At 58.9% G+C, this 27,367-nt stretch overlaps 2 protein-coding genes across 2 annotated transcripts in view; both read left to right on the plus strand.

Annotated features, from left to right (window-relative positions):
- Positions 1–12,189, plus strand: part of Prpf6 (pre-mRNA processing factor 6) — a 48,099-nt gene extending 35,910 nt beyond the window's left edge. The window contains exons 14-21 of the mRNA XM_042672241.1: positions 1,675–1,813; positions 4,869–4,988; positions 5,589–5,765; positions 6,168–6,301; positions 6,743–6,834; positions 7,826–7,940; positions 10,770–10,896; positions 11,931–12,189. Of these exons, the coding sequence (XP_042528175.1) occupies positions 1,675–1,813; positions 4,869–4,988; positions 5,589–5,765; positions 6,168–6,301; positions 6,743–6,834; positions 7,826–7,940; positions 10,770–10,896; positions 11,931–12,083 (1,057 nt within the window). The 3' untranslated portion in view covers positions 12,084–12,189. The remainder of the gene's footprint in view (positions 1–1,674; positions 1,814–4,868; positions 4,989–5,588; positions 5,766–6,167; positions 6,302–6,742; positions 6,835–7,825; positions 7,941–10,769; positions 10,897–11,930) is intronic.
- Positions 12,190–16,647: 4,458 nt separating this feature from the next.
- Positions 16,648–20,893, plus strand: CUNH20orf204 (chromosome unknown C20orf204 homolog). The gene is made up of 4 exons (XM_042672287.1): positions 16,648–16,662; positions 16,777–17,034; positions 17,976–18,128; positions 20,657–20,893. The coding sequence occupies exons 1-4, from the start codon at positions 16,648–16,650 to the stop codon at positions 20,891–20,893; spliced, it is 663 nt and encodes a 220-aa protein (XP_042528221.1).
- Positions 20,894–27,367: the final 6,474 nt, after the last annotated feature.

Here is a 27,367-nt window from a genome sequence, read left to right on the forward strand (position 1 = left end):
ACCTGGCTTGGTCCTGAATTTAAACCTCACTTTCCCAAAGATCTTCAAGTGCTGCCATTTGAAGTCTGAGCCTCTGTGCTGAGGGAAGTGGTTGTGGTGAGGGCAGAATGCTTTTATGGCCCTGGAACTTTGCAGCTGGCTTGATCTTTATAGCCCTCTTGTGATAGGATTATCACTGATTTATAACTGAGAAACAGGCATCAAGGAGGTCTGCCCTATCTAAGTGCCCCATGGCACTTAGGAGTGCTGGATGCAGGCGTGAGGTGGAGCCAGTACAGTCAGTGCCAGGGCGGCTTCAGCTGTGGGCGGTATGTCTAGGTCCATACAAGCTGTTTTTCATTTGAGTTGTGCTGACTCTGGGTTTTGGCTGGTTTTGTACACAGAGGAGGTCCTTGATAATTTTCTTTAATTGTACGCCTTAATTGAAAAAACCTTTTGGGTCTGCCTTATTGGCTGTAAATGTTGATTAAATTAGGCATTGCAGTTTCTTGTTTTAAGTGGGTACCTCTCCAAGGCATCAGCTACCCCAGACACCCTTCATCCACCCTCTCCGGGGTCCTCTTCTTGCCTGCGCTGCTCCCTGTGCCGGGGGGCACAGGCCCTGCTGGGTTTACTGAGGTTGCAGCTGGAAATATTGAGCCTTTTCTTTTTTGGCGTCGTTTAGTATCAGTCTCTTTAAGGCCTTGTTTTTACCCTGCCAGCTGGTTTGGTGTTTCAGCATTAACTCCTTATGGGGGATATGGGGACATTTTTAAGTGAGCTTGATGGCTCACCCTGTAGAATGTTATTTAGAATAGTCTGGGAAGGTGGCTCAGTGGTAGAGTGCTTGCCTCCCATGCATGAGGCCCTGGGTTCGATTCCTCAGCACCATATAAGTAGAAAAAGCCAGAAGTGGCCCTATGGCTCAAGTGTTAGAGTGCTAGCCTTGAGCTGAAGAACTGAGGGACAGCGCCTAGGCCCCAGAATTCAGGCCCCACAACCAACAAAAGAGAGAGAGAGAAAGAAAGAGAGAGAATAGTCTGCCAAGAGGGCAGACTCCTCTCCTGACAGGCATGGTTGAGACCTCATGGCAGTATCCACGCTGACCACTCAGAGGCTCAGTGGCCAATTCTTTCTCTTGGTGCTGAGTCATAAGATGATGGTGGAGAATAAGTAGTACTTGGGATCTACCATGCTCTAGGGAGCCTGGTATTACACTAGCAGGCCGAGTTCCCTGTTGTGTGAGTCTGGCCACACTTGCTGTGCTGCTGCCTGACACCTACAGAACTCTTTAAAGAGTCCAGGGATTTTTACACCTGCAACCCAAGGCTGGCATAGTGACCTAAAATCACTTTCTTTCAGTAAATACTTTTTTGGGGATGCCATAACAGGATCAGCAGCCTGTCTATCAGTGGACCTGGGGGTATCTTTTAGGGTTCAAGAAGCCCATGTTATCAGTCCTCCAGAACACAGTCTAATAGGCTCTGCTATTTAAACAATGTGATGCTTTGTAAAACCCTCTTCAGTAGTTGATTTTTAGAATCTTAATGGAGAGGAAAGATTTCCCCACACTGACCCCATTGTAAAATCCGGTAAATCATTTATAAAGCCGCACTTTGGAGTCGTAACTGTCTTTTCAGCTGTGTGCTCTGGTTTATGGCCCTGGCTCTGGTAACCATGGCCTCTGTCTTGCAGGGAGTCTCTGGAAGCACTTCTACAGAGGGCTGTTGCCCACTGCCCAAAGGCAGAGGTGTTGTGGCTCATGGGTGCGAAGTCTAAGTGGCTAGCTGGGGATGTCCCTGCTGCCAGGAGCATCTTGGCCCTGGCCTTTCAGGTGAGTGAAAGGCTGCCTGTGCTAGAAAGGCTGTGTATGAAGACCCAGCTGCTACCACTGGTGCCTAAGCACTTCCCTGGGCATAGCCTTGAGATGTACCCAGTGAGAGGGGCCCTGGAGCCTCTGGGTGACCAGGGCTGTGGGGCCAAGGACACAGGCTGGACTTTCCAGACCAAAAGACACAGGTCTCACATGGGTCACCTAGGTGTCCCTGAGTAAGTGGAGCTCCATTCAGGTAGATTTGCTAAGCCCGACCAAAACTGATGACTGTTGTAAGCAATGCAGTGGGTTTTTTTGTTTTTTTTTTTTGTCGGTCGTGGGGCTTGAACTTGGCCTGGGTGCTGTCGCTCAGCTCTTCAGCTCAAGGCGAGTGGTCTACCACTTGAGCCACGGCGCCACTTCCGGTTTTCTAGTGGTTTATTGGAGATAAAAGTCTCACGGACTTTCCTGCCTGGCCTGGCTTTGAACTGTGATCCTCAGATCTCAGCCTCCTGAGTAGCTAGGATTACACATGTGAGCCACCGGCGCCTGGCGTATGCAGTGTTTTTTGTGTGTGCTGGTATTGGCACTTAAACGCAGGGGCTAGAGCTCTACTATTTGAGCCACAGCACCACTTCTGGATTTTTTTTTTATTTTATTTTATTTTTTGTCAGTCTTGGGTCTTGAACTCTGGGCCTGGGCCCTGTCCCTCAGCTCTTCAGTTTAAGGCGAGCGCTCTACCACTTGAGCCACAGCGCCACTACTTTCAACCTTTTCTGTGTATATGGTACTGAGGAATCGAACCCAGGGCTTCATGCATGCAGGGCAAGCGCTCTACCACTAAGCCACACTCCCAGCCCTGTGCAATATTTTTAAAGTTCCTTATTTAAATGTTATTGTCACGTATAATATTCTAGTAGCTTATGACAATATGAGTATTCAATGGTTTTATGGCATACGCTTCATTTGTAAATGTCAAATTTTGTTGTTGTTGCTGGTGGTGGTCATGGGACTTGAACTCTGGGTCCGGGTGCTGTCCCTGAGCTCCTCAGCTTGAGGCCAGCGCTTTACCACTTGAGCCACAGTACTACTTCTGTTTTTCTGGTGGTTAATTAGAGATAAGCGTCTCATGTACTATGCTGCCCTGGTTGTCTTTGAACTCCAGATTGCAGCCTCCTGAGTAGCTAGGATTACAGGTGTGAGCCACCAGCACCTAGCTAATGTCAATCTTTTATTGCAGTCCAGGATAACATAATAAAGCTTAGTCTTGGGGCTGGGAAGGCAGCTCAGTGGTGGAGCGCTCGCCTAGCATGCATGAAGCCTTGGGTTCGATTCCTCAGCACCACATTAACAGAAAAAGCCAGAAGTGGCTCTGTGGCTCAAGTGGTGGAGTGGTAGCTTTGAGCAAAAAAGAAGCTCAGGGACAGTGCCTAGGCCCTGAGTTCAAGCCCCAGGACTGGCAAAAAAAATTTTTTTAATAAAGCTTGGTCTTCCTTATTAAAATACCACAGGAGGGATTGGTCTGGGTGACTTTTTTTTTTTTTGGTTGGTTGGTTGTGGGGCTTGAACTCTGGGCCTGGGCACCATCTCTCAGCTCTTCAGCTTAAAGCTAGCGCTCTACCACTTGAGCCACAGTGCCACTTTCAGTTTTCTGGTGTTTCATTGGAGATAAGAGTTTCACTGGCTGGCTTTGAACCTTGATCCTTAGATCTGAGCCTTCTGAGTAGCTAGGATGACAGCTAGGATGGCTCCTGGCTGGGTCACTCTTTTGTTCAAGCTACTTCCTGGAGTGAACTCAGAATAAACAGAGTAGTTAGTGTCCTCCTTAATTCATGCTGTGCCACAAAGGAATCCCTGAGATGCCTGCCTTGCTTGTTACCAGGGGGCTGCTTCTTAGGCTATGAGGTGGATGTTTTGCAAAAGGCCAGTGAGTAGCTGTACTGATTGGTACAGTGGATACCAGCTCGAAGGGGCTTTAAGAGCAGTTGTATGTTCCCTAAACTCTGAATATAGTTCAGTTCCTTTGGCAGCTCTTTCTTTCTTTCTTTTTTTTTTTTTGTCGGTTGTGGAGCTTGAACTCTTGGCATGGGCGCTGTCCCTCAGCTCTTCAGCTCAAGGCGAGTGCTCTACCACTTGAGCCACGGTGCCACTTCCAGTTTTCTGAGTGGTTTATTGGAGATAAGAGTCTCACAGACTTTCCTGCCTGGGCTGGCTTTGAGATGTGATCCTCAGATCTCAGCCTCCTGAGTAGCTAGGATGACAGGATTACAGCGACCTGCGCCCGGGCTCTTGCCAGGCCTGCCTGCCTCACCAGCAACGCCCTAGCCATCCATCTGCCCTGCGTGTGTGAGTCCCCTGTGGATGCTGAGGGAGGAGTGAGGTTAGGTGTAGCTGGTCACATAGGTAGGACGTGTGGGCCTGGGTGCTGTTCCTGAGTTTTTTACCACTTGAGACACAGCTCTACTTCCTGCTTTTTGGTTATTAATTGGAGATAATAGCTCAGGGACTTTTCTGCCCTGGCTGGCATATCCTACATGCCTTACATGTATGATTACATGTGTGCATGTGAATGGTTTGGGTGGATCCCAGAGAAGATGGCTCCTACAGCTGCTATTATTACTAAAGTGCTGTGTATTAGAATGAAAACAGACATGTTTTCAAGTGACCCTGGGTTTGTGTCTGGAGTATGGCCTGTCTTCTACTCTGGGCAGGGTTTGGACCACACCAGTCCTAGCAGTCCTGTAGTAGAGTGAAACTGGCTCAGTCCTTGGGCTACCTGCTTTGCTTTGCTTTTTTTTTTTTTTGCCAGTCCTGGGGCTTGAACTCAGGGCCTGGGCACTGTCCCTGAGATTCTTTTTTGCTCAAGGCTAGCACTCTACCACTTGAGCCACAGAGCCACTTTGGCTTTTTCTGTTTATGTGGTACAGAGGAATCGAACCCAGGGCTTTATGCATGCAGGGCAAGCACTCTACCACTGAGCTACATTTGCAGCCAACACCTGCTTTTTATTAAACATGATCCTAGCCCTGGTCCTTTTGTGTGGAGCCTTATTGCTGTCTCTGTGCTTGCCCTCCAGGCCAACCCCAACAGTGAGGAGATCTGGCTGGCCGCTGTGAAACTGGAGTCAGAGAACAATGAGTATGAGCGTGCCCGGAGGCTGCTCGCCAAGGCCCGGAGCAGTGCGCCCACGGCCCGTGTACGTGGTGGTGGGTGGATGGGGCCGGTCATAGGGTGCCTTGCTGCACGTGTGGATCTAGAGGCCACAGCCCACATTTGTTATTAGGCTTTAAAGTGCATTTTTTCCCTTTTTTTCTGTTTTATTCCATTGATTTGGATATTTAACAATATTCTGTTTTAATAGGAAAGTCTCATAACTTGTTCTGATAGTGTTATTCTTTTTCCTTACTTTTTTTTTTTTTGGTTGGTCATGGGACCTGAACTCTGGGCCTGGGCGCTGTCCCTGCACTCTTCAGCTCAAGGCGAGCGCTCTACCACTTGAGCTACAGCGCCACTTCTGGTTTTCTAGTGGTTTATTGGCGATAAGCCTGGGCTGGCTTTGAACTGTGATCCTCAGATCTCAGCCTCCTGAGTAGCTAGGATTACAGGCATGAGCCACCAGCGCCCGGCTTTTTCTTACTTTTTGTGTACATGAAAAGCTTTGAAAAATTTATGAGGCACATAAAATGCAACAGATGGGCAGAAAATGAGCTGTACCATGGGACATGTGTCACCCAGATAAGGTGGCAGGTGCTTTGGGAGCAACTCCCCCGTGCAAAAGTGCAGGTCTGTTTTGCAGGTGTTCATGAAGTCTGTGAAGCTGGAGTGGGTTCTGGGGAACATTGAGGCTGCTCAAGAGCTGTGTGAGGAGGCCTTGAAGCACTATGAGGACTTTCCCAAGCTGTGGATGATGAAGGGGCAGATTGAAGAGCAAGGAGAGCTGATGGAAAAGGCTCGGGAGGCTTACAACCAGGGCGTAAGTGTCAGCGGGGACACCAGACCCCAGTTGACCCAGGACACTGTCCCTAACCCCCGAGGACATTTGGAGGGCTAGATGCCAAGACTGAACCTTGCTTCCCTCACTATAGGTTCTGTCTTTTCCCTTGGACAAAGTTTTATGCCCTGCACTTGGGATGCATGTCATATAGCACACCCAAAGCTAAGGTAGTGTCTACATCCTTGGGCACAACCATACACTGTTAACCCCTGCACACTTAGACATGTGTTTAGCACAGTCCCATCTGTGAAACAGAGTAAGCAGATGTGATGTGCTGGTCGCTAGACCAGCCTGCAGCACTTTCATATGAGGCTGGTCATAGCTGTCAGTCCCTCGTGGATACCAGCTAAGTACTTTTCTTCCTTGGTCTCTTGGCCTCAGTTGAAGAAGTGCCCCCACTCTACACCACTCTGGCTCTTGCTTTCCCGGCTCGAGGAGAAGGTTGGGCAGCTGACCCGCGCTCGAGCCATTTTGGAGAAGTCTCGATTGAAGAACCCAAAGAACCCTGGACTGTGGTGAGTCCTGGGCTAGTGGCCCAGCTCTCCTGTCAGGAACTGTCCTCACATGGCCCCTCCCTCCTGTAGCTGGGTCACACAAGCCCACATCCCCCCGGGGTGGGGCAGCAGGCACTGGCTACCGTGAGGAGTCAGGTCCCTGCTCGGGAGAGGTGGGACTAGATGACAGTGGGCTTCTGATGGAGAATGCTGAGGAGGCGAGGAGTTGATGTTAAGGGATGAAGTTGAGAGAGGAGACACAGCCAGGGCCTGAGGAGCAGCTGGGTGTGAGAGTGCACAGCTATAAGGAGGCTGAGGTAGGAGGATTGTGGGCTTGAGGCTGACCTGGGTTACATAGAGTTCCAGACTAACCCAGACTGGAGACGTTGGGACTTTGTCTCAAAGAATAGATAGATGTGAGGGGTTGAGAGGACCATTTTGTGTTGTCTCCGGCTGTCTCAGGTTGGAGTCTGTGAGGCTGGAGTTCCGTGCCGGGCTGAAGAACATCGCCAACACACTCATGGCCAAAGCCCTCCAGGAATGTCCCAGCTCTGGTAGGAGCCTCTCTGCCCCACTCTGCAGGTGTCAGGCTTGAACCCAGGGCCTGGGTGCTGTCCCTGAGCTTTTTTTTTTTGAATGGATAGTATCTTTAATTTCCTGTTCTTCTGCCTCTTCTCCCCTCCCTCCCCCCCTGCCCTGGCCCCCCTCCATCCTGGGGCTTGAACTCAGGGCTTGGGCACTATTCCTGAGCTTCTTTTGCTCAAGGCTAGCACTCTACCACTTGAGCCACAGTGCCACTTCAGGCTTTTTCTTTGTATGTGGTGCTGAGGAATCGAACCCAGGGCTTCATGCATGCTAGGCAAGCACTCTACCACTGAGCCACCTTCCCAGCCTGCACTGTTGGTTTTTCTTTTTCTTTGTGGTTGTTGGTCGTGGGGCCTGACCTCTGGGCCTGGGGGCTGTCCCTCAGCTCTTCAGCTCAAGACAGCACTTGAGCCACTTCACCACTTCCTGTTTTCTGGTGGAAGTCTCATGGACTTCCTGCCCAGGCTGGCTTTGAACTGCCATTCTCAGATCTGAGCCTCCTGAGTAGCGAGGATGACAGGTGTGGCGCCCTGAAAGAAGTACATTTCTAAGGCTGCATAAGGCATGCTTGCAACATACTCTCAGTGGTTAGCTGATTATTGGATATGTACGTTGTCTCCTACTGTTGACTTTCTTTTTTTGAGATAGGCTTTTGCTTTGTAGCCTTGGCTGGGCCTTTAACTTGTGAGCCTCCTGCCTCAGCCTTTTAAGTTCTGGGATTTCAAATATGTACCACTATGCCTCCCTGTCTCCTGTTTTTTAATTTGATACTGTTTTGACATTGCAATTTTTCTTTGTGTTCTCCTGAGTCAGTAGGAAGGCTGTTCATGCCTCTGGCCATTGTCGGGAGCTTTGTGGATGGCCCAAAACAGGCCTCTCTCAGGGCTACTTGGGTAAGGTAGACATATTTCTGAAGCCAGAGATGAGACTGAAGCTCAGGTCTTTGTTTCTGAATTTCAGGCATTCTGTGGTCAGAAGCCGTCTTCCTCGAGGCAAGACCCCAGAGAAAGACCAAGAGTGTGGATGCCCTGAAGAAGTGTGAGCATGACCCACATGTGCTCCTGGCCGTGGCCAAGTGAGTAGGAGTTTTCTAGGAGTTGCTGACCTCAAGCAAGGGTCCTGATGTGGCCTTTTGCCAGCATCTCTGCCTCTCCTTGCCTGTAGTGACGGTGCCCTTAGCAGGGTGGGCCCCTGGAACTTGCCGCAGGAGCTTTGCTTCGGTGTTTTGGGTCAGCACATTGCAAGACTGAAGTCGTAAGACATTTGCTGCCCACCTCACATGGGCACCTGTCCAGGTCACTCCCTCTCCCTGGACCTTTCAGGCGGTCCTTCCTCTGTCTCTCCTGTCTTTGATTTCCAGATTTCAGCTTGTACCACACACAGCCATCTGCTTCTGTGGGTCAACTCAGAGCTTAATAAGCAAAAAAGCCTTTTGCCTTAAGGGGCATCAGCTAAGAAATTTGTTTTCATTTTGTTAGAGTGAGAAATCAGAAGCTGGCGCCGGCAGCTCTCGCCTGTCATCCTAGCTACTCAGGAGGCTGAGATCTGACGATTGCGTTCAAAGCCAGCCTGGGCAGGAAAACTTATGAGACTCTTTTTTTGTTTTTTGTCGGTCGTGGGGCTTGAACTCTGGGCCTAGGCGCTGTCCCTCAGCTCTTCAGCTCAAGGTGAGCGCTCTACCACTTGAGCTACAGCGCCACTTCCGGTTTTCTGGTGGTTTATTGGAGATAGGAGTCTCACGGTCTCTCCTGCCCGGGCTGGCTTTGAACCGCGATCCTCAGATCTCAGCCTCCTGAGTAGCTAGGATTACAGGCGTGAGCCACCAGCGCCCGGCACTTATGAGACTCTTATCTCCAATGAACCACTAGAAAACCTGGAGTGTTTCTGTGGCTTAAGTAGTAGAGCGCTCGCCTTGAGCTGAAGAGCTGAGGAACAGTACCCAGGCCCAGAGTTCAAGCCCCACAACCAACCGAAAAAAGAAAAAAAGAAATCAGGCCAGGTTCCCATGGCTCACGCCTGTAATCCTAGCGCTTCCTCAGGAGGCTGAGATCTGAGGATCATGGTTTGAAACTAGCCTGGGCAAAAAGTGAGATTCTTAGCTCCAACAAACTACTTAGAAAAAGCCAGAAGTGGGGCTGTGGCATAAGTGATACTAGACTTGAACGAGAGAAGCACAGGGGTGGCACCTAGGCCCTGAGTTCAGGCCCCAGAACCGACAAGAAAAAGGAAAAGAAATGAGACACTTTGAGCTTTGGTCCTGGGAACAGCCCTGGGTCTGGATGTCTTGTAGTACAGAGGTGACCAACCAGAGCCTGTCAGTTTGGATAGAGGCAAGGTTCCCAGGGGAAGAAGTAGTTGGCAAGTAACCTCATGTAGCACCTGTGTTGCCTTACCTCCATTTCCCTATGGTGATAGGGGGGGGCATATCACCCCAGACTGTCCTGGGCCAGCTTTGGCTCTGCTCTGGGTGGCACTGGGTCTTCGGGACTGGCATGGAAGCCCTCACAAAGCTGCCCATGCAGCTCTCCAGCCCCATGGCCCTCGCGTGAGAAGGAGGCGTCTCAGGGTCTGGCTCGGGCCTGCTTTGGCTTCCCCCTTCTTCCTTTGTGCTGCTTCTTCCCAGAGTGGCTGTGTGGCCCTCGGATATGGCAGCCATAAAACCTCATAAAAGGCTTTGCTAAAGTAAATAAGTCATTCCTGGCTGTTTCCAAGCCAGTGTTCTCGTTGTCTGCTATCTTGAATTTGCGCTCTTTAAATCACAGTTTATCTAACACCAAGCAATTAAGAACACCACAAGGCTTAAAAAACAATCAAGTTATCAGAGCATGAAATCACTCTGCTCAGTACCTGAGAGTAGTCCAAACAGCTGTCTGGGATGGAGGGCTGCCTGGGCTCCCGCTGCTTTGGTGCTTCTGGCTCCGGAGAGTCTGAGCTGTGGGGAGCGTGGAAGTGCCCCACATCTTGGACCTGCCGTCATAGCATGCCTGCTGTCCTCTCTGCTGTCCCCCTCCCCCCCCACTCTGTGGGAGGACATCATGGCGACTTTGGTTTCTAGGGTCTGGCTTCTAGCCTGGTCCACTTCAGTTTGGTCTTGGGAAGTCAGTCAGGTATACCAGCATGTGTACTGTGGTCTGAGTACTGAGGGGCTTGGGGCCCAAAGTTTCTGGTGCTGGCTAGAACCTATCTTCATGGGGGTAAACAGGGTAGAATAACTTAGCAAGTATCCTACTGAGGAGCATGCTGAAGCCTCTGTTTTTATTTTTCTTTTTCGGGTCTGGTCATTGGGGCCTGAACTCTGGGCCTGGGCACTGTCTCTCAGCGCTTCAGCTCAAGGCTAGTGCTCTACCACTTGAGCCACAGCACCACTTCCAGCTTTTTTCTTTTTGCTTATGTGGTGCTGGGGAATCGAACCCAGGGCCTCAGGCATGCAAGGCAAGCACTCTACCACTGAGCCACCTTCCCAGCCCCAAGCCTTTGTTTTTCTAATCAGAGCCTTAATTCATGTTTCGTCAGATTTAGTGGCATTTCCTCCCATTTAACTTAAAAGGGGAAAAAAATTTTTTTTTGCCTTGAGCTGAAGAGCTGAGGGACAGCACCCAGGCCCAGAGTTCAAGCCCCATGACTGCCAAAAAAGGAAGTGTCTATGAAAGCTGCTGATCAGTAGTGTGGAGAGGGAAACAGTCTTGTTAGATTTGTTTTGAAGCAGAAAGAAAAAGGGATGTGCTTAGACATCCGAGCTTTTTGGTGAGCAATTTGGAGTAATCTCCATTTATTCGTGGCCCCTGGCAGGGCCACAGCCGCTGGGTTCAGGGTACTGCTGATAATCCACACAGATGGGTGAGGGTGGCCCTGGCAACAGCTAAACACCCCTCACTCTGAACCCTGCACCTTTTTCCTGAAACAGGCTGTTCTGGAGTGAGCGGAAGATCACCAAGGCTCGGGAGTGGTTCCACCGCACAGTGAAAATCGACTCTGACCTGGGGGATGCCTGGGCCTTCTTCTACAAGTTCGAGCTGCAGCATGGCACGGAGGTGAGTCTTTGCAGGCAGCCCGGCCCATCTCCTGCTCGGCGTCTGAGAGCCCACCAGCCCTTAGAGGACCCAGGAGATAGCAGACCAGCCCATTTTAGCCAGGTGCTAGAGACTCTCATCTGTATTCCTCGCAACTCAGAAGGCTGAGACCTGAGGATTGAGGTTCAAAGCCAGCCTGGACGAGAAGTCCAAGCCCCAGTACTGACACACACACAGACAGGCAGGCAGGCAGACAGACAGACACACACACAGAGACACACACACACACCCCAGCACCCCTTAGCGTGCACACACGCACACACACAGATATACACACACACACACCAGCACCCCTTAGCGCACACACACAGACACACACCCCAGCACCCCTTAGCGCGCACACACACAGATATACACAGACACACACACACACACACCAGCACCCCTTAGCCCACACACAGACACACACACACCCGAGCACCCTTTAGCGCACACGCACACACACACACCCCAGCACACCTTAGTGCGCACACACCCACCAGCACCCTTTAGTGCGCACGTACGCACACACATACCAGTACCCCTTAGCATGCACGCACACACACACACCAGCACCCCTTAGCGCACACACACACACCCCAGTACCCCTTAGCACGCACACAGACACACACACACACCACCCACCAGCACCCCTTAGCGCGCACACATGCACGCACACACACACACCCCAGCACCCCTTAGCACGCACACACACACCCCAGCACCCTTTAGCGCTCACACACACACACACACACCCCTGCACTCCTTAGCGCGCACACACACACACACACACAGATACACACCAGCACCCCTCAGTGCACACACGTGCACACACACCCACGCACACACACACACCTGCACCCCTTAGCAGTGAATCTTGAGGGTGGGAGGAAGGTCATCAGCGGGTACGCTCCCTAAGCAGAGAGGCTACCTTGAGATCCGTGGGACCAGGAGTACGAAGGAGCAGAGAAGCCTAGAGAAGCCCTGCCTGAAGTGCTGTGCGGTGCTTTCCTCAGGAGCAGCAGGAGGACGTGAGAAAGCGCTGTGAGAATGCTGAGCCCCGCCATGGAGAGCTGTGGTGCACTGTGTCCAAAGATATTGCCAACTGGCAGAAGAAGATTGGGGAGGTCCTGGTGCTGGTGGCTGCGCGCATCAAGAACACCTTCTGATGCTTCTGATGCTGGGGTGGGTGGGCGTGAGGCGCCGGCTGTGGTGGCACGTGCATGGGACACAGCACTGTGCAGTCTGACCTTCATTAAAGGCTCTTATGCAGTGCGCTGGGGCTGAGGTTCTACTTTTCTCCAGGTCCTTTTCTACCCAATCTGGTCTCCCACACCTACAAGGAATGGTTAGGGTACTTTTTTTTTTTTTTTTGCCAGTCTTGGGGCTTGAACAACTCAGGGCCTGGGCACTGTCCCTGAGCTTCATTTTGCTCAAGTCTAGTGCTCTACTACTTGAGTCACAGTACCACTCTGGCTTTTTCTGTGTATGTGGTACTGAGGAATCGAACCCAGGGCTTCATGCATGCTAAGCAAGCACTCGCCTACTAAGCCGCCTTCCCAGCCCTGTAGGTGTTTATTTGTACCTGGAAGAGTCATGGGATGCCAGCGCTCACAGATTTTGTGAAGGTGGAAGTGTTGGGAACACAGGCTTTGGAGAGTGGGGTACTGAGCCTCAGATCTGAGACTAAGCTGAAGGGGACAGAGCTCTCAGGAGGCCTTTGGTGCTGTGAAGCTGGGGCCTCGAGTCAGTGTGGATGACAGGCTGTGCTCTGCGGGGGCCTCTCCAGGCCTGCCCTAGGCCTCTAAAGATGCCACTGTTCAGAGGCTCTCTCTTGCAGGTGAATCTTTTTGCTAATCCATAGCACTTTTCTCCTACAGTACTTGTAACTTGTCATTATTGGATTGAAAATTAAATACAGGTCTTCCTTGGGTCTCAGATTCTTTTTTTTTTTTTTTTTTGGGTCCAGTCATGGGGCCTGAACTCTGGGCCTGGGCGCTGTCCCTCAGTTCTTCAGCTCAAGGCTGGCGCTCTACCACTTGAGCCACAGCCCCACTTCCGGCTTTTTTTTTCTTTTTGCTTATGTGGTGCTGAGGAATCGAACCCAGGGCCTCATGCATGCAAGGCAAGTGCTCTACCACTGAGCTACCTTCCCAGCCCAAGGGTCTCAGATTCTTGTGTATGTGCCCTGAGTTGAAAACAATCTGACTCAAGCCGGCCGTCGGTAGCTCACACCTGTAATCCTAGCTACTCAGGAGGCTGAAATCTGAGGATTGGGGCTCAAAGCCAGCCCGGGCAGGAAAGTCTATGAGACTTAGCTCCAATACACTAATAGAAAACCGGAAGTGACGCTGTGGCTGAAGCAATAGAGCACTTGCCTTGAGCTGAAGAGCTGAGGGACAGCGCCCAGGCCCAGAGTTCAAACCCCACGACCGACAAAAAAAAAAAAAAAAAGGAAAAAAAAATCTGGCTTTGCTGGAAGTGGGTGTGTAGGCTGGGCCAGAGGCACCTGACTAGAGGTCACAGACAGAGGATAGCAATGGACAAGCTCAGACTGGCCAGGACAGAAATATGGTCATGTTGAATAATAAGCCATGGTTCTTGGAGACCCGTTTCCTGGAGAACAGAAGCTAATGACCCTGCAGTGGTGTCCAGCTCCTGACGCTGGCGGGCAGCGTCTGTGCTGCCTGTTGCTCACCTGTGCAATACCTTTCCTGTTCTGAGACTTTAATTTTTTGGTCGGTTGTGGGGCCTGAACTCTGGGCCTGGGCGCTGTCCCTCAGCTCTTCAGCTCAAGGCTAGTGCCCTACCACTTGAGCCACAGCGCCACTTCTAGCTTTTTCTGTGTATGTGGTGCTGAGGAATTGAACCCAGGGCCTCATGCATGCGAGGCAAGCGCTCTACCACTGGGCCACCTTCCCAGCCCCCTGTTTTGAGTCTTGAGGTCCAGTCGCCCCGAGTAGGACATAGTCGCTGCTTGGGAGGCACGGGGCTGGTCACCTGGACACGGGCCCGCCACACATTCGCCCACCCACAGGAGTGGCTGGAAGAGCTGCTGGTGTGTTCTTGTGCATCCAGGAGGCATGAGGGCACCAGGAACCAATCTGAAGAAGCAGCCAAAGTCAGCTGGCCCCTAACCAGTGAAAGCCAAACCCAGGACTGCAACTTCGTGGGCACATCCAAGCATGCCCTGGGGGCTGGGAAGGTGGCTCAGTGGTCAAGTGATTACCTAGCATGCACACAGCCCTGGGTCCAATTCCTCAGTACCACATCAATGGAAAAAGCCGGAGGTAGCACTATGGCCCAAATGATAGAGTGCTAGCCTTGAGCAAAAGAAGCTTAGGGGGGCTGGGAAGGTGGCTCAGTGGTAGAGCGCTTGCCTCGCATGCATGAGGCCCTGGGTTCGATTCCTCAGCACCACATAAGAAAAAAGCTGGAAGTGGCGCTGTGGCTCAAGTGGTAGAGCGCTAGCCTTGAGCTGAAGAGCTGAGGGACACAGCGCCCAGGCCCAGAGTTCAGGCCCCATGACTGGACCCAAAAAAAGAAGAATCTTAGGGACAGTGCCCAGGTGCTGAGTTCAAGCCCCAGGACTGGCAAAAAAAAGCCCTGGTGAGGCTTCCTGTGGGGCCAGAGCAGTTGTAATACCTGCTTGTTTCCTCATCTGCATGAGGGCTTTCTCAGTCGCTTTGAGGTAGCCTCCATTCCTGAAAAGCACCCCTGAACTTTTAAGCTCAGAGCGAGCTGTATCCTAGAGGCTACTCTCAGCCTTTTGGGACCATGACTTCCCAGCCGTGAAGACTACTCGGTCCAGGAGCAGGGAGCCTGAGAAGTTCATGCAAGGACAGGAGCCAGTGTGGGGCCAGTGAGCGCGGGGAAGGGGCAAGGTCTTCCCAGCAGGCTCCGCGGGTCTCTGTGGGACCTGCATTTCCTGGTGCCCACCTTGCCATTCCTGCCACTTGGCAGCAGGGTTTTCCTGACTGACACTCAATCCAGCCCACAGCAGCCCTTAGATCTGCTGCCTCAAGCAACTGCTGGGCTCCAGCCTTAGGTGACTGGGAGTGATTGGAGGGTGGGGAGAGGGAGGGAGGGAGCAGGACTTGCTGGCCTCTCCTTCCTTCTCCCTCCCTCCTTTGCGAGGGGAGACAACTTCCGCCTGCCCTTATCCTTGTTTTAAGGTGCTGGGCCTGGTGTAGGCACGTTGGTGTAGCCAATCACCACTACCCTGTCCACTCAGACTCCTGAGGGTCTCAGGTCATGTTCCTGACCTGCTGCAGGTTGTGGAGGAGGACCAATCCCTGAAAGGCATATGGTGAGCAGCCAAAGGTGGGGGGACTTTGGGGAGACCCCTGGTGAGCAGTGGGGGGTATCCGGTTTGGTTTAAGGGTTCAGGAGCCAGCACAGCGCAGGGAATGCTGCTTCCCCTGTGCCTCTTGGAAGCCTTTTGCTGCTTCCTATAATCCAACGCAGTGCTCTGAGACAAGTCTGGTCTCCCTAAAACAATTTCCTCCCACACTGCTGAGCCTGCGTTTTGGGGGCTGAAGGGGTGTATCTGGGAGCAGTGTATCGGGTGCAGTGGTGTAGCACATTTCTCCAGCTGCTCCGGCTGACATGTAGACTGTTCTTAGTATAACCTCTACTGGCAGCAAGACAAGGGGCCACAGGCGATTCTTAGTCCACCCTCACTGTCCTTGGTGCCAGTAAACCCCAAGAAGGGGCCATGGTAAAATGTCTTCTCTTTCAGTCTGGTGCCCCAATAGGAGGCCTCAGTCAGCTCTCAGTGAGGGTTTGGGGTGTGCGCCAAGTCCCTGCCAGGACTGGGAAGCCCTGGAGTCCTGTCATCTCCCTGGGTTCACATGATTGAGTTTTCAGCTTGAGTTGGCTCCTGACTCCCTCCTGGAGGCCTGGGGCAGGTTTGGAGACCGTCCCCTTGGGAATGGATGCGCCTAGGGGACCTTCAGGAGTCTCCCTGCCCCCGCCCATCTGGGCAGGATGAGGCCTGTGGGTGGGGTGTCAGGTAGCTCCCTTCTCCCCTGCTACCTCTGGGAGTTCCCTAGCCTGGCCTGGAGCTCAGAGCTTTTGTTCATGCTGGGTCTGTGGCTCAGCTGGTTGTGGCAGACCCGTGATAGGAAGTAGGGATTCCCACGCCTCCAAGAGCTGAGCCCTTCTGTCCTCAGGTGCCTCTTACCCAGAGGCAACCCAGGCATTAGCAAGAGGAAACTGCCTCGTGTGTGGTGGGGGCTGCAGCTGATAGGTATGAGTCTGAGCATGGCCAGAGGTAAGACTATTCTGGGCTCACTTCCTGCTCTTCCCTATCCACAGCAGAACAAGCCCATGTCAACTGTACAAAGCCAGGTGGTCCCTCCAGTTTGTGTGTGTGTGGTGTGTGTGTATTCACGTGCACACGTGCACATGCACTGTGCATGTACCTATATGTATCCTGAACTCAGCCTCAAGTTCTCAATCTGTGTGCATGCTTGGAACTGGTACTCTAGTACTTGAGCCAGGCTGCCAGTCTGGCATCTAGCAGGATTAGAGACAGTCTCATGGGCTTTTCTCTCTGGCTTGGCTTCAAGCAGATCCTCTAGCCCCAGCCTCCCAAGAAGCTAGGACTGCCAGTGCCCAGCCCTCACCTGCCTCCCTCCCGTGTCCACCCGACACCCGCTGTGGACTCGGGGCTCAGTGAAATGGCCTCCTCAACCCCCAGTATAATTCCCACAAATTTTGCAACAGAACATGGAGCGATGTCCAGTGTGCAGGCTTATTTATGGTCTCTGCTTTTCTAAGTCGGGCAAAGGTTTGTTCCAAGACGTCCCTCGACGGTGGGCCTCGGGCCAGACCCGTCCTGACCCGCGCTCCCTCTAGGTGTCCCCGGAGGCGGCCCTCTGCGTGCTGCTGCTGGCGCTGCCCGGGGCCTGGCCAGGCCGGCCGGGGCCCGGCTCCTGCCGCGTCCCGGAGATGCTCCACCACTACCGCGCCGTCATCTTCCAGGACCTGAAGGCGGCCTTGCGGCTGCGGCTACCCTTGCCAGCTGCCGCGCATGCGCGGCCAGGCTCTAGACAGAACCACCTGGGAGCTGGCGGCGGGCGGGGCTGGCCTGGAGCCTCCTGCGGTGCCCGACAGGTACGGGCCTCCTCCCCAGAGCGCATGGGGACCCCCCCCCCCCCCGCCTCCTCCCCCAGAGCGCATGGGGACCCCCGCCTCTTCCCCCCAGAGTGCATGGGGACCCGCCTCCTCCCCAGAGCGCATGGGGACCCCGCCTCCTCCCCAGAGCGCATGGGGACCCGCCTCCTCCCCAGAGCGCATGGGGACCCCCTCCTCCCCAGAGCGCATGGGGACCCCGCCTCCTCCCCAGAGGACATGGGGACCCCGCCTCCTCCCCAGAGGACATGGGGACCCCACCTCCTCCCCAGAGGACATAGGGACCCCCGCCTCTTCCCCCCAGAGCGCATGGGGACCCCGCCTCCTCCCCAGAGCGCATGGGGACCCCCGCCTCTTCCCCCCAGAGGACATGGGGACCCCCGCCTCTTCCCCCCAGGGCGCATGGGGACCCGCCTCCTCCCCAGAGGACATGGGGACCCCCCTCCTCCCCAGAGCGCATGGGGACCCCGCCTCCTCCCCAGAGCGCATGGGGACCCCGCCTCCTCCCCAGAGGACATAGGGACCCCCGCCTCTTCCCCCCAGAAGGCATGGGGACCTGCCTCCTCCCCAGAGGACATGGGGACCCCGCCTCCTCCCCAGAGCGCATGGGGACCCTGCCTCCTCCCCAGAAGGCATGGGGACCTGCCTCCTCCCCAGAGGACATGGGGACCCCGCCTCCTCCCCAAGAGGACATGGGGACCCTGCCTCCTCCCCAGAGCGCAGGGGGACCCTCCTCCTCCCCAGAAGACATGGGGACCCCCCTCCTCCCCAGAGGGTGTGGGGACCCCGCCTCCCTCAGAGGGTATGGGGGACCCGGCCTACTCCCCAGAGGGTGTGGGGACCCCACCTCCCCCAGAGGGCGCGAGACCCCCACCCCCGTCCCCCACCACGCCCCCCTCTCCTCGGCCCCTCCTCGCCCCCAGGAGCGCACCATCCTCCTGTCCATCGAGTCTCTGGTGTGGACCCTGCGCGGAGCGGCGGCCGAGGGCCGTCGGGGCGCCCTGGAGAGAGCGGCGTGGACGGTGGCGGTGAGGACGCAGGCGGTGATGCGCCGCCACTGCTGGACCGCGCGCCAGGTGCGGCTCGGGGCGCGGCCCCCTCCCTTCCCTTCCATCCCGCGCGGGCGGGTGCGGGCGGACGCGGACAGGGGCAGGGGCAGGGGCAGGGGCAGGGCAGGGGCAGGGCAGGGCAGGGGCAGGGGCAGGGCAGGGCAGGGGCAGGGCAGGGGCAGGGGCAGGGGCAGGGGCAGGGCAGGACAGGGGCAGGGGCAGGGGCAGGACAGGGCAGGGGCAGGGCAGGGGCAGGGGCAGGGGCAGGGGCAGGGCAGGGGCAGGGCAGGGCAGGGGCAGGGGCAGGGGCAGGGGCAGGGCAGGACAGGGGCAGGGCAGGGGCAGGGGCAGGGCAGGGGCAGGGGCAGGGCAGGGGCAGGGGCAGGGCAGGGGCAGGGCAGGGCAGGGGCAGGACAGGGGCAGGGGCAGGGGCAGGGGCAGGGCAGGGGCAGGGACAGGGCAGGGGCAGGGGCAGGGCAGGACAGGGGCAGGGGCAGGGGCAGGGCAGGAGCAGGGGCAGGGCAGGGCAGGGGCAGGGGCAGGGGCAGGGGCAGGGCAGGGGCAGGGGCAGGGCAGGACAGGGGCAGGGCAGGGGCAGGGGCAGGGGCAGGGGCAGGACAGGGGCAGGGGCAGGGGCAGGGGCAGGACAGGGGCAGGGGCAGGGGCAGGACAGGGCAGGGGCAGGGCAGGGGCAGGGGCAGGGCAGGGGCAGGGGCAGGGGCAGGGGCAGGGCAGGGGCAGGGGCAGGGCAGGGGCAGGGGCAGGGCAGGGGCAGGGGCAGGGGCAGGGGCAGGGGCAGGGACAGGGGCAGGGGCAGGGGCAGGGCAGGGGCAGGACAGGGCAGGACAGGGGCAGGGACAGGGGCAGGGGCAGGGGCAGGGGCAGGGCAGGGCAGGGGCAGGGACAGGGGCAGGGCAGGGGCAGGGGCAGGGCAGGGGCAGGGGCAGGGGCAGGACAGGGGCAGGGGCAGGGGCAGGGCAGGGGCAGGGGCAGGGGCAGGGGCAGGACAGGGGCAGGACAGGGCAGGACAGGGGCAGGACAGGGGCAGGCGGGGGGACGGGCGCGGGCGGGGGGTCGGGCGCGGGCGGGGGGTCGGGCGCGGGCGGGGGGACGGGGGTCGGGCGCGGGCGGGGGGACGGGCGCGGGCTGGGGGTCGGGCTCGGGCGGGGGGACGGGGGTCGGGCGCGGGCGGGGGGACGGGCGCGGGCGGGGGGACGGGGGTCGGGCGGGGGGACGGGCGCGGGCGGGGGGACGTGGGTCGGGCGCGGGCGGGGAGACGGGCGCGGGCGGGGGGACGGGGGGTCGGGCGCGGGCGGGGGGTCGGGGGGTCGGGCGCGGGCGGGGGGACGGGGGTCGGGCGCGGGCGGGGGGACGGGCGCGGGCGGGGGGGCGGGGGGACGGGCGCGGGCGGGGGGACGGGGGTCGGGCGCGGGCGGGGGGACGGGCGCGGGCGGGGGGACGGGCGCGGGCGGGGGGGCGGGGGGTCGGGCGCGGGCGGGGGGACGGGCGCGGGCGGGGGGACGGGCGCGGGCGGGGGGGCGGGGGGTCGGGCGCGGGCGGGGGGACGGGCGCGGGCGGGGGGACGGGCGCGGGCGGGGGGACGGGGGTCGGGCGCGGGCGGGGGGTCGGGCGCGGGCGGGGGGACGGGCGCGGGCGGGGGGGCGGGGGGTCGGGCGCGGGCGGGGGGACGGGCGCGGGCGGGGGGACGGGGGTCGGGCGCGGGCGGGGGGACGGGGGTCGGGCGCGGGCGGGGGGACGGGCGCGGGCGGGGGGACGGGCGCGGGCGGGGGGACGGGCGCGGGCGGGGGGACGGGGGTCGGGCGCGGGCGGGGGGACGGGCGCGGGCGGGGGGACGGACGCGGGCGGGGGGACGGGCGCGGGCGGGGGGACGGGGGTCGGGCGCGGGCGGGGGGACGGGCGCGGGCGGGGGGACGGACGCGGGCGGGGGGACGGGGGTCGGGCGCGGGCGGGGGGACGGGCGCGGGCGGGGGGACGGGCGCGGGCGGGGGGTCGGGCGCGGGCGGGGGGACGGGGGGACGGGCGCGGGCGGGGGGACGGGGGTCGGGCGCGGGCGGGGGGACGGGCGCGGGCGGGGGGACGGGCGCGGGCGGGGGGACGGGCGCGGGCGGGGGGACGGGGGTTGGGCGCGGGCGGGGTGTCGGGCGCGGGCGGGGGGACGGGCGCGGGCGGGGGGACGGGCGCGGGCGGGGGGACGGGCGCGGGCGGGGGGACGGGCGCGGGCGGGGGGACGGACGCGGGCGGGGGGACGGGCGCGGGCGGGGGGACGGGCGCGGGCGGGGGGACGGGGGTCGGGCGCGGGCGGGGGGACGGGGGTCGGGCGCGGGCGGGGGGACGGGCGCGGGCGGGGGGACGGGGGTCGGGCGCGGGCGGGGGGACGGGCGCGGGCGGGGGGACGGACGCGGGCGGGGGGACGGGCGCGGGCGGGGGGACGGGGGTCGGGCGCGGGCGGGGGGACGGGCGCGGGCGGGGGGACGGGCGCGGGCGGGGGGACGGGCGCGGGCGGGCGCGGGTCAGCGGTTCCTTTCCCGCCACAGGGCAGCCGGCCCCGAGCGCGCCCCGCCCCGGCCCGGAGTCGCGGCGGCCGGAGGCGGCTCCTGATGCGCGCGCTGGGCACCGTCGCCACCTGCTGGAGCCAGCTCTTCGCGCTGGGCGCCGCGGGCCGGGGCCACGCTGACCCCGCCGCCGGACACCGGGGCCCAGCCCGGCCGCTCCCCGGCCGAGCCCCCCCCACGGCCCGAGCCCCCCCACGGCCCGAGCCCCCCACAGGCTGAGCCCCCCCACGGCCCGAGCCCCCCCCACGGCCCGAGCCCCCCCACGGCCCGAGCCCCCCACAGGCTGAGCCCCCCCTCCCACGGGCCGAGCCCCCCCAAGGTCGAGCCCCCCCACGGCCCGAGCCCCCCCCACGGCCCGAGCCCCCCCACGGCCCGAGCCCCCCCACGGCCCGAGCCCCCCCCACGGCCCGAGCCCCCCACAGGCTGAGCCCCCCCACGGCCCGAGCCCCCCCACGGCCCGAGCCCCCCACAGGCTGAGCCCCCCCTCCCACGGCCCGAGCCCCCCCACGGCCCGAGCCCCCCCACGGCCCGAGCCCCCCCACAGGCCGAGCCCCCCACGGCCCGAGCCCCCCACGGCCCGAGCCCCCCCACGGGCCGAGCCCCCCACGGCCCGAGCCCCCCACAGGCTGAGCCCCCCACAGGCTGAGCCCCCCCACGGCCCGAGCCCCCCCCACAGGCTGAGCCCCCCACGGCCCGAGCCCCCCACAGGCTGAGCCCCCCACAGGCTGAGCCCCCCCACGGCCCGAGCCCCCCCCACAGGCTGAGCCCCCCCACGGCCCGAGCCCCCCACAGGCTGAGCCCCCCCACGGCCCGAGCCCCCCACAGGCTGAGCCCCCCCACGGCCCGAGCCCCCCCACGGCCCGACCCCCCCCCCCCCCCCCCCCCCCCCCGCCGCCGAGCGGGCCCGGAGGAGCCGCGGGCCGACCCGCTGACCCGCCCACCGGCTTACCCGGGGCCCCACCGGCTTACCCGGGCGGCCCGGGCGGCAGGGGGCGCGAGAGGCCCGGGCGCGGCTGGGCACCCGCCGGCCGAGGGGGCGGACGTGGAGGAAGGCGCAGCTCGGAGAATTCACAGCAAAACAACCGGATAAAGGAAACGGGGCGAGGGGAAGCTGGCCGGGCCGCCCTGGCCTGAGCTCCGCCAGGTCATTTCCTGCGGCCGGGGTGGGGCCCGCGACCGCCCGGCCCCATCTGTGGAAGGGGCCGCGGGCCCCAGCGCCTGCCTCGGCTCCAGTGCTTGGCCTCCTCAATCCACCGGGAGGAGAGCCAGGGAAGCCCGGTCCTGAAGAGCTCCGGGACCAGGAAGAGCTAGCCTGGACGGGGTCCTGCCCGGTGCCTACTGCCTCCATTTCCCTGTCCAAGGAGGGCCGTTGCCCGCTTTCTCAGCTGAGAGAGCAGGCATAGAGAGGGTACAGGACTCGCCCTGATCAGGAGCTGGGATCAGACCTGGCTCCGAGGACAGATATCAATGGAGAGTGAGCTTCCTGGACTTCGTGTGTGCTTCGTCCACCTTCGTACTCACACTTGCAGCAGTTTTCCAGGCCATAGAACATTCTGGCTCAGTTCCATGGAAGATATGAAGGGAACCAGCAAGTATACCAAGTGGGATCCAAGTACATGATGGGTCTAGGAGGTGTCTTCAGAAAGTGAGGGATTTAGAGACCCCTGGCTGTGCATTGTTGGAGTGCTGGACCATCCCCTGGTCCTTGCTTGCAGGCCTTGTATTGGGGAATACCAGTAGAGAAGTAGAGTTCAGAAGACATGGCCTGGACCAAGGCCAGCTCCTGCCAGGTATAGCCACGTGTCCAGATGGGAGAAAGGTTGAACTTTGTTGGAAGATCAGGTGTAGGACAGCAGAACATGACTAGGGAGTTGCTCAGGTTGGGTATGTGTCATGAACAGAGCGGAACAACTTTGCTGAGGGAGTCACTCAGGCAGGATCCACTGAGAGCAGAACAGATCAGGAAAAACCACCTTGCCAAGGGCAGCTGGCGACTGTGCCGGGACCCAGCCCAGCACTTCTGTCCTAGTGGCCCCTGGACATGGCCTTCTTGGTATTCTGCAACTGCTGCCCATGTACAGTGCTCCCACCCGGCTGTTCAGGCAGGTAGATGGGCACCAAGTCACTTCTTTGACTAGGGAAAGATGAAACAAACCACCACCTCCTGAAGGTCACAGAAGGAGCAGAGGCCTGAGTTTGGGGCACATGGTTTGATTCTCTAGTCCTAGACTAGATCACATGATGAGTGAGAAGCACCTGTATCTTGGTCTCATGGCTTGTTTAGGGACCCTGCCAGGGTCAGCCTGGAGCTGTCCACTACCATCCTTTTGCAGGATGAGGGCAACGTCTCAGAGCTGCAGAAAGGAGACAGACTTAGACCCTGGGACACCGCTCCACAGTATTCAGTGGATTGTCCCAGGGGCCCTTTGGAGTTTGGGAGGACAAAGTGTATCTTCCTAGGTGGCTCAGTGGTACAGTGCTTGCCTTGCGTGCCTGAGGCCCTGGGTTCAATTCCTCAGCACCACATAAGAAAAAAGAAAAAAGCCAGAAGTGGCGCTGTGGCTCAAGTGGTAGAGCGCTAGCCTTGAGCTGAAGAGCTGAGGGACAGCACCCAGGCCCAGAGTTCAGGCCCCACGACTGGACCCAAAAGAAAAAGCAAAGTGTATCTTCCTCATCTTTACCCAGCACAGGACAAAACAGGGGCTGCACAGTGGACGTTTTGCTGGCTGGAATTGACCTCTGAAGATACAGACTCAACTATAGGTCTGGGGCCATGACATGGCATTATCCTGTGTTATTCATGCCTTTGCAGGCAGGCCTTGACTGTGTACAGGAAGATGTTAGCTGTGGCCCAGAAGGGACTGTGGGTGAATGAAGACGGCCCAGTGTACTGCCCAGGGCTATGCAATTCCCTGTAGTCCAGGAGCCAAGCCCCCCATGGACAGTGCTGGAGGAGGGGCTTGGTAGACTTTGAACTGAGCTTCAGGCCCACCGTCTCCCAAACCAGTCTTTGAAGGAACATCTGGAAGTGGCAAGCTAGTCTTTGCCCAGTTGTTTGCTCCCCACTTCCAGTCCCTCCTGCATTCAGACAGTGCTGTGATCCCACCCTATCCCCCAGCACCTAAGCCCGAGAGTGTCACTGAGCTGAGCAAGTGAAGCATGGGAAGGGTGGACATATCTTGAGTCTACATGGAACCACAGCAGAGCAGGAGGTTGCAGAGAGCTTGGCTGCCTGCCCAAGCTGGGCAGCACTCTGAACAGGGAGGAAGAGGAGGAAACACCTGCCATGGAGGGGGTTTGGCCTTGTGGGCATTTTGCCCTTGCATGTGAGGGAGTGGGGGTGGGTCTGGAGACCTGCAGGTGGACAAGGAGGCCCCTGCTCCGGCTGAGGCTGACTAGGAAGCAAACAAGGCCCTCTACCCCAGGAAGCACAGAGTGCCCGGTGCTGTGGCCTATTGTCCTGTCCAGAGGCCTTCGGGACGCTGGGGAGGGTCCAGCCCCTGTCCTGCCCCTCCCCAAGTAAAGGCCCAGCTTTGTAAACACAAAAACAACCACCCCCATTTCCATCCCCCCACTAAAAATGGAAGAACCACAGGGATGTGGCACCTGCTGTAGGATGTGAGCCTTGTTTGGGGGGAAGTGGGTAGGTCAGGCCCTGGTGGTGGGTGTGTTGCTGGGAATGTGGGACACCCTGGGGTCTTGGCTCCTGGTCACCTCCTGACAGGAACTCTGCCCTTGGAAGGGGGAAATCACACTGACCTAGGGGGGCTCACGCTGATGTGGGAGGACTCACACTGATGTAGGGGAACTCACACTGATGCAGGGGGAACACACTGATGTAGGGAGCTCACACTGAACTGGGGGCTCACACTGAACTGGGGGCTCACACTGATGCAGGGGACCACACTGATGTAGGGGAACTCACACTGATGCAGGGGGAACTCACACTGATGTAGGGGAACTCACACTGATGTAGGGGAACTCACTGAACTGGGGGCTCACACTGATGCAGGGGACCACACTGATGTAGGGGAACTCACACTGATGCAGGGGGAACTCACACTGATGTAGGGGAACTCACACTGAACTGGGGGCTCACACTGATGCAGGGGGACACACTGATATAGGGGAACTCACACTGATGCAGGGGGACACACTGATGTAGGGAGCTCACACTGAACTGGGGGCTCACACTGATCTGGGGGTTCACACTGATGCAGGGGAACACACTGATGTAGGGGAACTCACACTGAACTGGGGGCTCACACTGATGCAGGGGGAACACACTGATGTAGGGGAACTCACACTGAACTGGGGGCTCACACTGATGTAGGGGAACACACTTATCTAGGGGGCTCACACTGACCTGGGGGGGATTCATGCTGATGTAGGAGAACTCACGCTGATGTAGGGAGCTCACACTGATCTGGGGGACTCACACTGATGTAGGGGGCTCATGTTGATTTGGGGGCTCACATTGATATAGGGGCACTCACACTGATCTGGGGACTCACACTGATCTGGGGGGGACTCCCTGACCTGTGGGCTCACGTTGATTTAGGGGCTCACATTGATCTGGGGACTCACTGATCTGGGGGGGACTCACACTGACCTGAGGGCTCACATTGATCTGGGGGGACTCACACTGATCTGGGGGGGACTCCCTGACCTGGGGGCTCACATTGATTTAGGGGCTCACATTGATCTGGGGACTCACACTGATTTGGGGGCTCACATTGATCTGGGGGGACTCACACTGATCTGGGGGGACTCACACTGCCCTAGGGGCTCACACTGATGTAGGTGGCTCACACTGATCTGGGGGCTCACATTGATTTGGGGGCTCACGTTGATTTGGGGGCTCACACTGATCTGGGGGCTCACATTGATCTGGGGGCTCACACTGATCTGGGGGCTCACATTGATCTGGGGGACTCACACTGATCTGGAGGGACTCACACTGATCTAGGGGGCTCACACTGATCTGGGGGCTCACATTGATCTGGGGACTCACACTGATCTGGGGGCTCACACTGATCTTGGGGCTCACATTGATCTGGGGGACTCACACTGATCTGGGGGGACTCACATTGATCTGGGGGCTCACATTGATCTGGAGGCTCACACTGATCTGGGGGCTCACATTGATCTGGGGGCTCACACTGATCTGGGGGGGACTCACATTGATGTGGGGGACTTACTGATTTGGGGGCTCATACTGATCTGGGGGACTCACTGATTTGGGGGCTCACATTGATCTGGGGGCTCACACTGATCAGGGGGCACACACTGATCTGGGGACTCACACTGATCTGGGGGCTCACATTGATCTGGGGGACTCACACTGATCTGGGGGCTCACATTGATCTGGGGGACTCACACTGATCAGGGGGCACACACTGATCTGGGGACTCACACTGATCAGGGGGCACATACTGATCTGGGGGCTCACACTGATCTGGGGGCTCACACTGATCTGGGGGACTCACACTGATCAGGGGGCACACACTGATCTGGGGGCTCACACTGATCTGGGGGACTCACACTGATCAGGGGGCACACACTGATCTGGGGGCACACACTGATCTGGGGACTCACACTGATCAGGGGGCACACACTGATCTGGGGGCTCACACTGATCTGGGGGACTCACACTGATCAGGGGGCACACACTGATCTGGGGGACTCATACTGATCAGGGGGCACACACTGATCTGGGGGCTCACACTGGTCAGGGGGCACACACTGATCTGGGGGCTCACACTGATCTGGGGGACTCACACTGATCAGGGGGCACATACTGATCTGGGGGCTCACACTGGTCAGGGGGCACACACTGATCTGGGGGCTCACACTGATCTGGGGGACTCACACTGATCAGGGGGCACACACTGATCTGGGGACTCACACTGGTCAGGGGGCACACACTGATCTGGGGGCTCACACTGATCTGGGGGACTCACACTGATCAGGGGGCACACACTGATCTGGGGGCACACACTGATCTGGGGACTCACACTGATCAGGGGGCACACACTGATCTGGGGGCTCACACTGATCTGGGGGACTCACACTGATCAGGGGGCACACACTGATCTGGGGGACTCATACTGATCAGGGGGCACACACTGATCTGGGGGCTCACACTGATCTGGGGGACTCACACTGGTCAGGGGGCACACACTGATCAGGGGGCACACACTGATCTGGGGACTCACACTGATCAGGGGGCACACACTGATCTGGGGGCTCACACTGATCTGGGGGACTCACACTGATCAGGGGGCACACACTGATCTGGGAGACTCACACTGATCAGGGGGCTCACACTGATCTGGGGACTCACACTGATCAGGGGGCACACACTGATCTGGGGACTCACACTGGTCAGGGGGCACACACTAATCTGGGGACTCGCACTGATGTAGCTGGGCCCAGAGACATGTCCCCTCCTGTGTCCCACCCCTAGCCCTGAAGCCCAGTGGTGGTAGCTGTGTCGGGGTGGCGGGCAGCCAGGGCTCCCGGCCAGGTGAGCAGGCCCTGTCCCCAGGTCCGGCGCCCCCTGCCCGGCGTGGGGCCAGGGGTCAGGGCTGTGGCTGGAGATAAGCCGCTTCCTGCACTCCCCAGGGCCGACATGCACCACACTTCCTGTTTTCTCCGGCCGGGCAGTGGCGTGGGAGAGAGGGTGAGATC

Source organism: Dipodomys spectabilis, unplaced genomic scaffold (genome assembly GCF_019054845.1).
Source record: "Dipodomys spectabilis isolate Male_0828 unplaced genomic scaffold, ASM1905484v1 ptg000692l, whole genome shotgun sequence".
NCBI classification, from domain to species: Eukaryota; Metazoa; Chordata; class Mammalia; order Rodentia; family Heteromyidae; genus Dipodomys; species Dipodomys spectabilis.

What these genes read in the sequence shown, in the direction of transcription:
- CUNH20orf204 (XM_042672287.1), top strand. An exon ending in CCTCCTGCGGTGCCCGACAG is followed by an intron (nt 17,035 to 17,975) that starts GTACGGGCCTCC and finishes CCTCGCCCCCAG; the next exon opens with GAGCGCACCATCCTCCTGTC. An exon ending in ACTGCTGGACCGCGCGCCAG is followed by an intron (nt 18,129 to 20,656) that starts GTGCGGCTCGGG and finishes TTCCCGCCACAG; the next exon opens with GGCAGCCGGCCCCGAGCGCG.